Below are 13,859 nucleotides of genomic sequence, written 5' to 3' on the forward strand. Positions count from 1 at the left end.
TATCAAATGGAATGAATGACTTTTGAAGTGTTTTCCGGCTTTTTTTTCCCTTATCTCATCTCAATGGTATCCATCTTCGTCACTACCGATGTCTGTATCAATATTATCCATATTTGGATCGATCCACCCACCACCACTACTGTGTCGTTTGGCCGAAAGGCACGAGACGAGACATCAGCAATGTGTTTGGACAACTCTCTTGACAGCTGAGCGTGTGTGTGTGTGTGCGTGTGTGTGTGTGTGCGTGTGTGCGTGTGTGTGTGTGTGCGTGCGTGGACTTGTCCAGCTGTCTTAGTGTTGACCGAGCAGTTCAAATAATCAAAATGGTGGTCAGATTCTGTCAGAGACAAGGTAAAATGCTAAAAGGGGAGTTATTTGAAGTTTGGTGCGTTATTTGGAAAAATGTAAAAAAAAAAATCTGCGCTGTTCAAGTATAAAAATTATACACATACCAAAATATTCGATAGCCACACCCTTACACTTCATTAATGTACAGTCTGGTATTTGCATCTGCATGTATATATTTTTTATTCATGTACAGGTGACACATAAGCGTCTGTGTGTGTGCGCGTTCGTGTGTTGGGGCGGGGGCGGGGGGTTGGAAGGACTCTTGTGAGGGGCCAGTGGGAAAAAAGGCATGGAGGCTGCTTACATCCTGCTGCCAGCAGCTCCCCAATCGACACACACATACACACATATCATCTTTTTGTATTGTTTTCACCCTCCTGCCATTGACTTTGTTCATGGTTTGACCCAAAGTTAAAAATAGACTCACGTGAATACAAATTCAAATCATACTTTTGAATTTGTTTTCTAGACTGAAACAATGGATTGTACCGCTAGTTTTAGGTGAAAAACGTACAGTAAGTCTATGAACTTTTGAGAGCTTAAAAACACTGCAGAGTCATAAACTAGACTCTTGAAATGGATTCAACAGACTGTTTGATGGGTTGAAATGTATTTTTAAAAAAAAGTAAAGTTTCAAATGAAATTGTTTTGGTTTAAACAGTGCAAAGTAATGGACGAGATGAAACTGAATTTTTGACGGCAAGCGTTATCACATGATGTTTTGTGAGTTAGAAACACCGCAGCGTGATGGATTAATCTCACGGGACGGTCTCGACGTATGTGAAAGATTAAGTTTCGCGTTTTAAAAACGCTTCAAAGTGATGGACTGGACCTGCTGAAATGGAGTGAATTGATGTTTTGATGTAAAAAAAAAAAAAGTGTAACAAGATGAAGTTTGGTCACTGAAAACACTGTAAAGTGATCAACTCGACTCATGAGATGGCTTAAAAGTCTGCTCTGAAGGAAGATGTTGGAAAAAGACAAAAGCAGACGGGTGAGTCCGAAGGGCTGATAAATTGGGCCAATTGGAAGATGAGATGAGCAGGTCCGTCTCACAGTACAGAGGTGCGAGGATTCGATTCCGGCCTTCCTGTGTGAAGTTTGCATGTTCTCCCCCGTGCCTGCGTGGGTTTTGTGCGGGTACTCCGGTTTCTTCCCACATTTCAAAAACATGCGTGGCAGGTGAATGGAAGACTAAATTGTCCTTGCGTGTGAGTGTTAGCGCAAACTATTGTTTTGTCCAAGCGTGGCCTGCGATTGGCCGGCGACCAATTCAGGGTGTTACCCCGCCTACTGCCCGAAGACAGCTGCGACCTTCGTGAGGATAAGCAGATGAAAAAAATGGATGGATGGATGGGAGATGAAATGCTTGAAACACGTGAATATGGCTTCAAGATTGAAATGTCGACGCCGAAAAGTAAACTTGACTTCTCGACTAGCCAACTGATCCTTATTATGTCGAGATTCTAGAAATTGTATTAAAAAATGCTGTTTTCTGACCCAATGCTGTCAAATGATGGAATAGACTCGTACATTGATCGTGCAGACCGTTTGATGCAGAAATATACTGTATATTGCAAGGTGAAATTTTATTATCCCGCCCCCACCAAAAAAATAATAATCTGCTGTCATTGTCCAACATGGAGGGCTGACGAATCAAGGCAGTTGCTGAAGGCATGCAGAAGAACAGCGGCGATGTGGGAGGAGGTGGAGGGTGGAATGGGGTGGGGATGGGGTGGCGTGGGGGGGCCGTCGTGGAGTGCATGTGTTTGCGTGAGGTGTTAGGTTAAGGAGGCGTGTTCAGGGTGTTCAGTGAGCAGGGTAGTTTGTGGGTGTCCAAAACTCGGTGGGGTGGGGGTGGGTGTTGGGGGGGGGGCGTTCCAGCAGCAGTTGTCACTCGGACGTTCGCTGGTGGAGCCACCGCGCCGGCGCTCCGTCGACCTTCCTTTCTTTTGCGACAGGGACGCTAGCTGCCATCTTAGACCTGGATCTGGACTACTGCCTGGCTTTTGAACCGGCAAGGTTTTTCCCACGGTAAGAGCGATTGAAGACCTGAGTGAGGTGATTTCAAAGCAAGGCGAGTTTATTTGGATTGCGCCATTTCTCGACTTAATCATAACCTGTCGTAAAATGTCAATTAAAAAGTAAAGGGGAAAATTTTGTCAAGGAAGTAAGGTGTCTTACTCCAAAACTTCCTGGTAACAAAAAATATCTTGGCAGACTCTTGTCTTGCTTTGATTTGAAAGATTTTCAATCTTGACGTTTTTTTTTTGGTTTGTTCGCCTTGTGGACTAGCATGTTTCAAAAAACGCAATACAGAAGCCTGATGATGAAAACAGGAAATAACATTTGGATGTATGACCTGAGAGTCTGGAAGTCTAGTAGGGAACTAAAAGGTTTTTGTCCAAGTCCGAATTCAGGACAAGCTGTGGTTACTTGGTTGTTGGTTTATTTTAGTTTTTGATGTTTGATTGCGGTAGTCTGTAGTTATCAGAGCTCTCAGCGGGGTGAATTTTACAGTGTAGATAGCACGGGTGGGGGACTCAAGTCCGACTGAAGTCGCCAATGTTGGTCTTGCTTGGCTTGACTTGACTTTGACTTAATCGTCATGGGACTCAAGTTGACTTCTCAAACGATATGGAGATTGGTTTTGAATTGTGAATATGTGAGAACAGCTAACCAAGCTACCAAGTACTCAACAGATACTGAGTTCAAAGCGGCTAAGGTACGATTAAATGCCGTGACCAAGCAAGATTGTACGACTTATGACGTGTTGAACCCAAATAATGACTTGACTCAATTCTTTTTTTCCTTTCTTGACTCGCTTTGATTTTGGCCGCAGCAACTGGGGATTTACTTTGAAACTTGATGGTTAAGACTAGAGACTTACGTATGACTTGCACAAATGTGATTTACTCCCACCTCTGACAGACGGCCAGGAGAGGCCGTCGTCAGCTGCTGAGCTGCAACAAGGGGTAGTTGGTGGTGGATGTCATTGAGGGGTGAGGGGAGGCGGCAGCGGTGGTGGGGTTATGTGTCTCGGGATAGATTTACAGCCCCGCTAGCTCGCGCGGCAGTGGGCCTCGTAACGCCCGCACCTGTTGGTCCCCCCCCACCCCTTGCCTCGCAAGGCTATTAATGTGTCGAGCGTCATGATTGGTGGGCTCGCCGCCACCTGTCGAGACACCGTTGTTTACCTTTAAAAGTCAGCATGAATATATGAATTCTTCTTTCGCGGCAGTTTGCTAACCTACACTGTGACGCCATGTTGATTCATTTCCCCCCGCGTGAATTATGACGCGTTTGTTAGCGTATCCTCAAAGCTGTAAAATCAGAACCACTGCGTCCACTGTATCATAAGTCGTGATATGGGAAAACTCAATTCCATTGAACTCGGTTTGGTCAATGGGAATAAATCAAATTCAAATCAGTCAATACAAAGCGTCCATAACTCAAAGCCAATCACAATCCTTGACAGTGAAATGAGGCCGGCCAATCAGTGGGCAGCTGTGAACGGTCATCTTACTGTGTTCTTGGCATAAATGTTGACGTTGTGTTGCTAAAGTTTCATTAAAGCTAACCGAAAGACACTCAGATCTCCACCAAGATCAAAAGACTGAACAGATTTTAGCTCATTGTGAGTCCTTCTACTTCTATTGCGCAAGGTGACTATTAGCATTAATTATTAGCGGGAGGAGCAGGTCCATGTCCAGGTTCGCCAATTAAGGTCTTCTTGTAGTTAGCGATCATGTGATGAAATTGAATTTGAAATCCATTCATCAATGACATTGTTTACCTTTTTTCCAGCACACTATTGTTAGAAGAGACACTGTAACCACCGGTAAGTGCCTTTAAAAATAAGCATTTATCTGTTATTATATTTGGGGATACCATTCTGCAGGTCTCATTTGGGGTCAAATAGTTCCACGCGCTTGTAACATCGTACGGCCGTATGCTGTACTGCGACAGGTGTTAAAAGCAACACGTGTCGCCGTGTCGGTGCGTGTTGTGTGATGAATAAAGTTCTTGCTAGCACACAGTTGTTGCCCGCGTATTATAGGACATATCATTTTGCATACGATGGAGTTTCTCTTCATGCCGCTGGCTATCATTTTCAAGGTCCCGCTGGTATGAATCTTTATTGGAATAAACAAAAGCTAGCGAGGCTAACCGCTATTCCGCTATATATAAAGCTAGCTTAAATTCATCCACAGATTTTCACACTAAGGCTGAATTGCCTGAACCAAAGTGTACAGTACTTAGAGTATTTATTTGGAATACAACTACAGTATCTTCCTTGAGTACGGTTTTCAGCTACGCTACCCACCTCTAGCCATGGCTCAATAAAGGTTGGGACACGCTGGACTAAACTTCTTGCTGACAGCTCTCACCCTTAATCGACAAGGCTTGGTGTCAGTTTGTTGACCGCTGTCTTGGCCTGTCTTGGTGTCACTTGTCCAGTTGGCATTTGATTTGACGCCATATTTTGTTTAGACGACGGTAGGAAAGCTCTCAGCGGGAGACATCGGTCAGCCGGGCCGGTCTCCAAGCAGCTGGCGGATGCTTGTTTCTAAAGTTCATCTCGACAACAAACGCTTCATAGACCGCGTGCAATCAGTGGCGCAGGTTGCGTGCCGAAAAGCTCTCGCAGTTGTCAAAATGTCTGCCAGGTTTGTTTTGTTGTGACTTGAACACCTTACGCATGCTTGTGGTTCCCGTGATTCACCGTAAATGACAGATGAAATTCATCTTACGCTTTGCGCTGACGGCTATAAAACGCACAGGTGCAATCGTACCGGAGTTCCTCCTCCCACTCACTCGGACGATATTTCTGTTTTGGTCGGCCACCTCAGGCTGTATTTACACTTGCATGCTTCAAGTGACATGATTCTTTTTTTTTTCCGTGTGTGTGTGTGTGTGTGTCACAATTTTGAGAAGTGCCACATCAGCGCAAAGCGAAAGAAACGCAAGTCATCGGATATCCTCAAATCTAGGCCCCTTTCAAATGTGGATCAGAATCTGATACGTACTGGATAACTGCCAATGCAGACTGCAACGTAAGTAAGAGTGCAGAGCAGATATACACCGCCAATGACCAACTCTTGTCTGTATAAACGATCCCGTCAACAAAAAAAAACAGCTGCTTTAAATCAATCGACCTGATTGAAATTTAGTGGAGAATCTACTTAACCTGCTCAGTTTTTGCCACAATGACCTCGGACTTGGGACTCAATTATGACTTGCGCATCTGACTTAGTGTATTATGCACGAGTCATTGAAACCAAACCAATCACGAATTCAAATATTTCTATCCACTTCTGAACTCTAAATAACCATCGAAACAAAGTTGCTCCCTTTGGTCGTTGAATACTTCAGGTTGAAGTTAGTTTAATTGCCTTGGCACGGCGAGATTGTTGATGAATGGTCGTGTAGTGCCAAGACAAAGTCACAAACGGGAACAATGCCGCCCCGACCATAAAACACTTTCCTCGTCATTGTTTGTCCACTTCACAACAATGTCGCACCTAACGGCGGGATGGGTGTGCCCCTGAGTCTTCTTTTGCTTCTTGTTGCTGATGTAACCAGACAGGTCAAACGACATAGTCGTACTACAGTCGTCATGCTTGTGGCGAACAATGGACATTTTGGGGAATTTTGTTTTGTTGTGGCGGCACTCGCCTGTGATGCGCCACAGAGGTTCCCCATTGTCTTGATGGAGATGCTGTTGAAGGGTTTCATCCAGGCATTCAGTTTAGAAAAAAAAACAACCAACAACTAAAAAAAACAGTCAGGACATAATTGTCAACGCTGTGCTGATTAGGTAAGGGAGAGAGAGAGAGAATAACAAACTAAATATTAGATGAAAAATAGAATAGACATCCATCCCTCCATCCATTTTCTACCGCTTATCCACAACGCGAAAAGTATTTCATCATGATTACTCATCAACAAATAGTCGCTGGTGTAATTAATTTTGGAAAAAAAGTGAAAATAGATCCAAAATGATAGTTTTTTTTCAAAATATTGTAACCGAGGAAAATTACAATATTCGAAAAATGTCATTATTTTGAAGAATAGTAATTTGAAAAATAGATGAACAATAATAAATTGGAAGAAAACGTTTTTTTTGGGGGGGGGGTAATACACAAATGTTGACATTGAATTTGAAAACAGATTATGTAGCCATGTTTGGTGATATTATTGGCAAAATACAGCAATCGAGTTGTACATCTCTCTAAAGCCTCCTCCGTGATTGATTAAGTGGATTGCGGTGAGTGTAAAGGGAGGGGTTCTTCTGCCAGTGCTTGGCAGCGTGGATGCCCAAAAACCATCTTTCCGATACCAGGCCAACATCTCACCCCGTCTCCTAACTCTCCTCTTACCTCCACCTGCAGATGCTCCCACCACTAAATCCGCTTTGTTGACACCGAGCGACTGCAGTAATTCGGCGTTTCTCCTCGTTGCCGGCATGTTGAGCATGGAGTAGTAGCTAGCCGTAGCTCGTGGCTGAACAGGCTATCGCTAGCTGCTGCGCCGCCTCGCTCGATTCTGCCACACAATGGCTGTGTGTTTTGGTGGGGCTCAAGATAAAAGAAAACTGTTGTACTTGTATCGTAGAAAAGCAAACCCAGCATGCCTTCAAGGTATTTTTTTTTTGATAATTTGTAAATACTTATTCATAATTACAGGTTTGGTGTTGCTAGTTTATTCCCCCAAACAGGAGTATTCGTCATTTGCTTTCCCCGACCTCGTGATTTATTCATTTTCATTGACTCTTAGATTTACTTTTGCGCCGTAGGTTTGTTATGTGCGGCGACTATGTGTTAAGGATTCACTTCTGCCACCTAGTGGCAGACTTTACTTTCATATGTCTGAAATAGTTCAACCCATTAATATTGTGTACATCGGAACGGGATACAAATTGTGTTTCAGACTGTTTTCTCTTGTTGGACAATTTTGTTCCCGATAAGAACCACGAACGATCAACAATCTACGATGTTCATCAAAGCTACGTAGGGAAACTTGTCTATATTTATCATCAGTGAAACAGCTACACAAAAGTCCCCCCCCCCCCCCCCCCATCGAACGCGACATTTCTACTCCTTTGCATCATTGTCTCGCTGTCGACTTTCCTGAATGTGAGCGTGTTAGTCCAGTTTGTGGTTTTGTACTTAGCAGGTAGCATAGATGGCATGACGTTGCTTTGCAGGGATGCGTAGTGAGTGGAAAGTCTTCCCCAAAAAAGAACAAAAAAAACAACCCATGCCACCGAGGAGCAAAAACGTCACTTCTGTAAACAGATGACGTTTTCAAGTTCAACCTGTACCACAGAGCTCCAAATACGCCTGTGACTGCTTATCCTTAAACAAAAATATCTAAAAGACAAATCAAAATTGGGGACTAAAATTGGGGAATGATCTGTATTTATCGAAGAAGGAATACTTGCAAATGATGACTTTGGCAAAATATTTTTGAACGGAATACAGCATGGAATCGGCATTCAAATTGCGGGAATTTACTCACGAGGCTTGCAAGAAAAATATTTTCAATTATCCATGCAGGAAACAGTGGCAAGTTGTCAAATCTCGACTTCCGTCATGTGAACGTTGCACCGCATCAGTCGCGTCTGAAAAACCGTAGTGATTTTGTGCTCTGACTCCGGCATGTCACGGTCACCCATTTTCCGCCAGCATGAAAAGCGGAGGCCGGAGGCAGCTCGTCGGCGGTAAGGTCACCCGTTAGCCCGCCTCGATCTGGGTGACTTACCCTCCGGCTTCCCATCGTCCGGCAGGTGATGACGGCAAGTAAATATAATAGTCACACCGAGACCCCCTCACGGCCCTTTCAGCTCCACCACATAGAGCAGATTGAAGCTTTGAAATGCAGCAACAGATGTCAGGGATAATGATGCCGCCATGCAACATTCTCGAACTGCTCTTTTAGTGCTAATCTGTGTGACAGGCTGCTCTGAGGCAACGACCTAGCATGCCCCCCCTTGGCTGAGCTTAGCGGACGCGTTCACTGGGATTTTGCTTTTTAGCATTAAAAAAAAAAGAATAAATCAAAATCTTCACATCCAAGGATACATTCAAGCAGTGGGTGGGTGGTCAGCGACCACTGCTTTCAGTGCAGTCCATGCGAACATTGAATTTATTTTGTCCAATCGAATTTCAGCCTCACTGTGTTGCCGTGTCAGTCTAATCTGCCCGGGGCCTTTTTATTTATTAAGCATTTTTATTTTCACAATTTAGAACTGTTCCAAGGGAAATCTGTCAGACTGACTTTTTCATGTCTTGCATCCAAATAGTGTTGCATTTGGAATACCTTTTACGATTCTAAAGAGAAATACAATTTCAACATATTTTAGAGTGAGCGAAAAGTGTTAGCTTTTGATAACTGTCACACTTGCGTTTGAAAAAGTCACCAAATATCACCACAAAAGTCTCTTCGAGGCAGCCTCTCTACCGCCGCACCAAGCCATCGTTTCAGTGGAAGCTGCATTTTGCAGTTGCATGAGACAGAACCATCCTCATAAAAATTCAAGAATTCAAGTGCACTAGAGTGTGAGAAGCCGATGACAGGTGTGCCATGGTTCTTTGTCCTTTGTGGATTTTTATACAATCATATTCAAGCATTTATGAAGACACAGTCTTTTATTGCGGAAAAAAAACAAACATATTATGTCTTATTTAAAAATACAACAGAAAATGCGGTCTTACGCTTAGGTTACGCTTGTTTTGCCGACTCGTAATCTGATGCTGTTGTCTTTTCAGTGTCAAAAGTCCACGAGACAAAACTTCAAATGTTGAAAAAAAAATCAAGAAAGCAAAAAAAAAACATTCCCACTGAAGGAGCTGGAATCAGAGGAGGTATTTTTTTTCTGACTGCTTCTTCTGCCCAGTCCGTCTGTAGGGACAATGTACTTTTCATCAAAAGTAGCTGCACCTCAGATATTCTTCATTTCCTCAAGAGCGCCGCCGCGTCACGTCTCCTTTTATGTCCGCTCACAAAATGTCCACGCTCTCCCGAGATAACCCACTTTTCATGTTGCCAGGCATCCTCCAGGGTTCCTATCTAGGTCCGCCGCAGATCGGCTAATTATCCGTGTTTATGTTTCTGACACGACGCCACTCAAGGCTCTCGGCATAAACATCAGCGGTCGCTTGTGAAGAGTAACAAGGTTGCGATTTGACCACATCCAGGTGGATAAAGGAGGTTCTCATGCGATGGAGAATCCCCGCAGCCGCTTTTGAATTCCAGCTCAGCTAACGACGGCTGCGACTGACTGTAGAAATGACACACACACACCTTATCTTTTGGATTGAACATACCAACAAGCATGTCATCGGAAAGAATGTGCAACACTCTAGGACCACCTCCTTTTTTTTTTTTTTTTTTTAATACACACTGTGCACTAATGATCTGATCCAGGTAGAATTCATTATCCTCCTCTGAACTCTCTTATCAAATCTGTGCCAGCGGAAAGGGAGGCGACCATTTGAAGAAGAGTTAAAAATGGATTTTTTTTTTCCCCAAGTCCTGAATTTCACAAGGATGTTGCTGATGCTTTCGACATTCCCGCTGTACGTGTTGTAGCCTCCGGTTCTTCATCAAGAAAACAATTAGCGACAAGTTGCCGCACTCCCTCCCTCCCCTCATCAAGTGAATAATTCATAAATAAGATTTAACTTTTTTTTTTTCCCCTGGAAAAAAAGTTTTGATAGCACAACAATAAAGTTACTTTTTCAAGAAAGAAATCTCGATGTTAAGAGAATATGTATCTCTCTCTCTCTCTTGCTCTCTCTTTCTCTCTCTCACTCACTCAGAGAGAGGAAAATATGAATAAAGTCATATTTTTTCCACCTAAAAAATATGGCACGAAATAATGAAATTGGAGTCATGTTTTTTCAAGAAAAAAAGACATGGAGATAATGAGAAACTAAAGTAAGTGTATGTATGTATATATATATATATATATATATATATATATAACTAAGAGAAATTATATCACAGCATTTAAGTCTCGTTAAGACTAAAACCATGTTTTTGAAAACAAAAACTTGAAACAAATTTCCTATTATTACAAGACAGAGTTCAGACGTTTTTCCAATTTTTTCCCCAGAGACAAAAAAACCACCAAATCTATTATTTATTCATTTTATTTTATTTTTTTTCGCGAGTGCAGAGGTGCAGAATTGAACAAGAATGTTGCAGACAGTTTCGACACCTCGCTGTAGAAGTTCTAGCCTCCGGTTGTTCATCAGGAAAACAATTAGCACCAAAACGCCTCACTCCCTCACTCACTTCCGTCAGTGCATAATTCATCAGCAATTCAGTTGGTGGAGCTTGCACTCAGATTTCAAACAGTTCGTATTGTCGTTTGAAACCGTGGTTATTTGTTTCTACAGTTTTCCTTTTATTTTTTTCAAGTTGGAATATTACGGGATTCAAATCGTATTTTTAAAGAAAAGGGATATGAGATCCTTCTTTGAAGAAAAAGTAATCGTCTGACAATTCGGTCAGCATTTAAGTCGGATTTTGTTTTAAAAGAAAGAACTTTCAACATGACAAGTTCAGGGATATATGACATCATAAAATGATAATCAAGTCGTATTTTTTGGAGAAACAAATTTTGTCTCAAAACCTGACATTTCTAAGCGAGAGTAATTGTAAAATTTCCGCATTGTGGGAGGAGTAATGGTTATCTTAAAAAAGGGGGGGGGGCCTGAAACAAAACTGTCATGTGAGAATGAAGTCATGTCATTATAAAGAATGAATTCATACTTTTTCAAGTATCTTCCGTTGTTATTTAGTAGACTTGAATTAATGAGTTAGAACCATGTCAATATTTTCATCTTACAATTTAGATTGGAATCGTACGCCTGTATTTGCGCATCCATCCATCCTCTTGATCCGCTTTATCCTCACAAGGGCCGCGGGGTGTGCTGGAGCCTATCCCAGCCGTCTTCGGGCAGTAGGCGGGGGACACCCTGAACCGGTTGCCAGCCAATCGCAGGGTACACAGAGACGAACAACCATCTGCGCTCACACTCACACCGAGGGACAATTTGGAGTGTTCAATCAGCCTTCCATGCATATTTGGAAGACTGATTGAACACTCCCGGGTACCCGCAGAAAACCCACGCAGCCAGAGGGAGAACATGTAAACTCCACACAGCCGCTGTATTTGCACATAGGTTAAAAAAAGAGCTTTGCCGCGTACATTTGTAGCCATTGAATTTGGCCTCTGTCCGCATAACAAGACTCGCAATGGAGACCAGCAGGTAGGCAGCGATGTCGGCGAGCTGGCGCGGCGTCATCGCGGCTCGTGCGTACACAACCGTCTGCGTGCCTGCTTGTACAGTATGTCTTTATTTATGGATGGCTATTTTTACATCGCAGCCACAAATAGGAGCAACGACGCCCAAAAGCAGCCCCGGTCTCCCTCGGCGTTCCCGGCGTCGCGCCGCCTGCTCATTCATTCATAACTTTGCACCAACACTGCACGCGTTCTTCGACTTTGGAACGTTAGGAACGTTCTCCCGACCACAACCGCCAACTTTTACTACTCGCACGCTTGGACGGAAGCACCATTTATTTAGGCGGGGGCTGGACTCAGACTTATTCCACATACATTTTCTTACACATTCCCGTCATGTTTTTTTTTTCTTTTGCATTGAAGTGGAATGTTTTGGGGTCTCTTCAAGATTAAGAAAAAAAAGCGTTGCTCTAAGAATAAGTTGTGTGTGTGTGTGTGTGTGTGTTTATATATATTTATATGTAATATTTTAAGGAAAATAAGGCATAATATGAAATGTAACAAGTCTTAATTGAAAAATATAGAATAATAATAATAAAATTGAAAATTCACCCTCCCCAAAAAAGTTTAGAAATTAAGTCATACTATTGAGGTCGTAATTTTTTGGAGGGAGGGGGGGTGTAATATTTTGAGAGTAGTTTTCTTTTGAGAAAACAAGGTGTAGTATTACAAGAATGAAGTTGTATTTTAAGACAAGAACACTATGATTGAAAAAAAATATATATACTGTATATATTTTTAAAATCATCTAAAAGTAAAGTGTTTTTCTAGAAATCATTTGTAGTTTTAACACAACAATAATTAAGTTGTATACCTTTGATATTCAAAAAACTATCACAAGAAGAAATAAAATCACGTTTTTCTCGGAAAAAAATAAATACTTTTCAGGAAAAAGTCTTAATTAATTTTTGTTGAAGAAGAAAATGCAGCCTAATTTTAATATTCCCTAAAATATACAAATTGATCATTTTTAATCACAAAATATTAAATATATTTCGGGATTTAAATGATGTTTTTCTCTGCCAGAAAAACTCTCCAATCTACAAGGTTGAAATCATATTTTTTAACTTTCCTTTTTGTAATTTTTCTCGACACGATAATCGCAAAGTCACTAAACACATCTTTCAAAGAAAAAATAAATGCCAATTGACGACATTTACAGGGCAAATAAGAGACAGAACATCATGAAAAAAAATTATGACAATATTGAAGTCATATTTAAATAGATAGCTTTAATTGTCTTTATTCCATTATTTTTTAAGTGTTTGACTCGCGATGCAAGCAGTACAAAATATAACTTTTTATGAATCAATTTTTTTTTCCTTCGAAGAAGAAGAATAAACAGAGCAAATAAAGGTCAGAAGAATTAAAAAACCAAAACACACACACACACACACACACACATATATACGCACACACGCACACAAAAGGCTGCGCAGCCGCTGTCCTCTCTGCATTGGCCGGCGTGCCAGGCGGCCGCGACCGGGCAGCCGGTTGCCGTGGGCGACCGGCCGATCAGTGATGTGGCGGTGATGCCTCTAATGAAGCTGACACAGCACAGCCTCCTCGCTCGCTGGGCTGCCGAGGGCCTCCTGCTCTCCATGTAGCAACAAAATCACCCCCCCCCCCCTCCCAATCCTCCCCTTCCCCCAGCTCGACTTGTTTCATGTGCGGCTGATTTGATGACTGCCTCATTTATTCTCTTGTTTATCGGCTGGGTTGAGGCAAAGACGGTGTTTGTGGTGGCTGAAATGGGTCACGGTCTGCAAAACCGAGAACCCCCCCCCCCCCCCCCCCACCACCACCACCATCACCAACACATCGCTGCCTGTGTGTTGATCGCCCGTGTGTTGTTTTCCAGGAGCCAGCCAGCTGAGGTGAAGGCAAGGGCACAGTGTGGATGAGCCGCCCTGGAAACGAGGACCATGATCTGAAGGCTCGCCGGTCCGCTGTTCTTTCTCCATCGTCATCATTGAATAAACGGCTCCCGTGTCCGGCAGGAAGTGTTTCAACGTAACGAGCGGGAAGTGGAAGAAGATTCAGCTCCCGTTCACCGTGAACCCCCCCTCCCCCACGTCCGCCGCAACGACATCAACATGGGGAGGAAAAAGATTCAGATTCAGAGGATCACCGACGAGCGCAACAGACAGGTTAGCGCTAAATGCACAGTTTGAACCCTCTCAGCTGGTCT

General features: G+C 42.8%; 1 protein-coding gene across 5 annotated transcripts in view; it reads left to right on the top strand.

The window, feature by feature from the left end:
* Window positions 1-13,859, top strand: part of mef2d (myocyte enhancer factor 2d) — a 71,210-nt gene that overhangs the window by 20,636 nt on the left and 36,715 nt on the right. For all 5 annotated transcript variants that reach the window (XM_086112861.1, XM_086112856.1, XM_086112859.1 and 2 more), the window contains exon 2: window positions 13,530-13,818. In XM_086112861.1, the coding sequence (XP_085968987.1) occupies window positions 13,765-13,818 (54 nt within the window). In that variant the 5' untranslated portion in view covers window positions 13,530-13,764. The remainder of the gene's footprint in view (window positions 1-13,529; window positions 13,819-13,859) is intronic.

This window comes from Hippocampus guttulatus, chromosome 6, assembly GCF_054856545.1.
Source record: "Hippocampus guttulatus isolate MCC_2025c chromosome 6, RoL_Hgut_1.0, whole genome shotgun sequence".
NCBI classification, from domain to species: Eukaryota; Metazoa; Chordata; class Actinopteri; order Syngnathiformes; family Syngnathidae; genus Hippocampus; species Hippocampus guttulatus.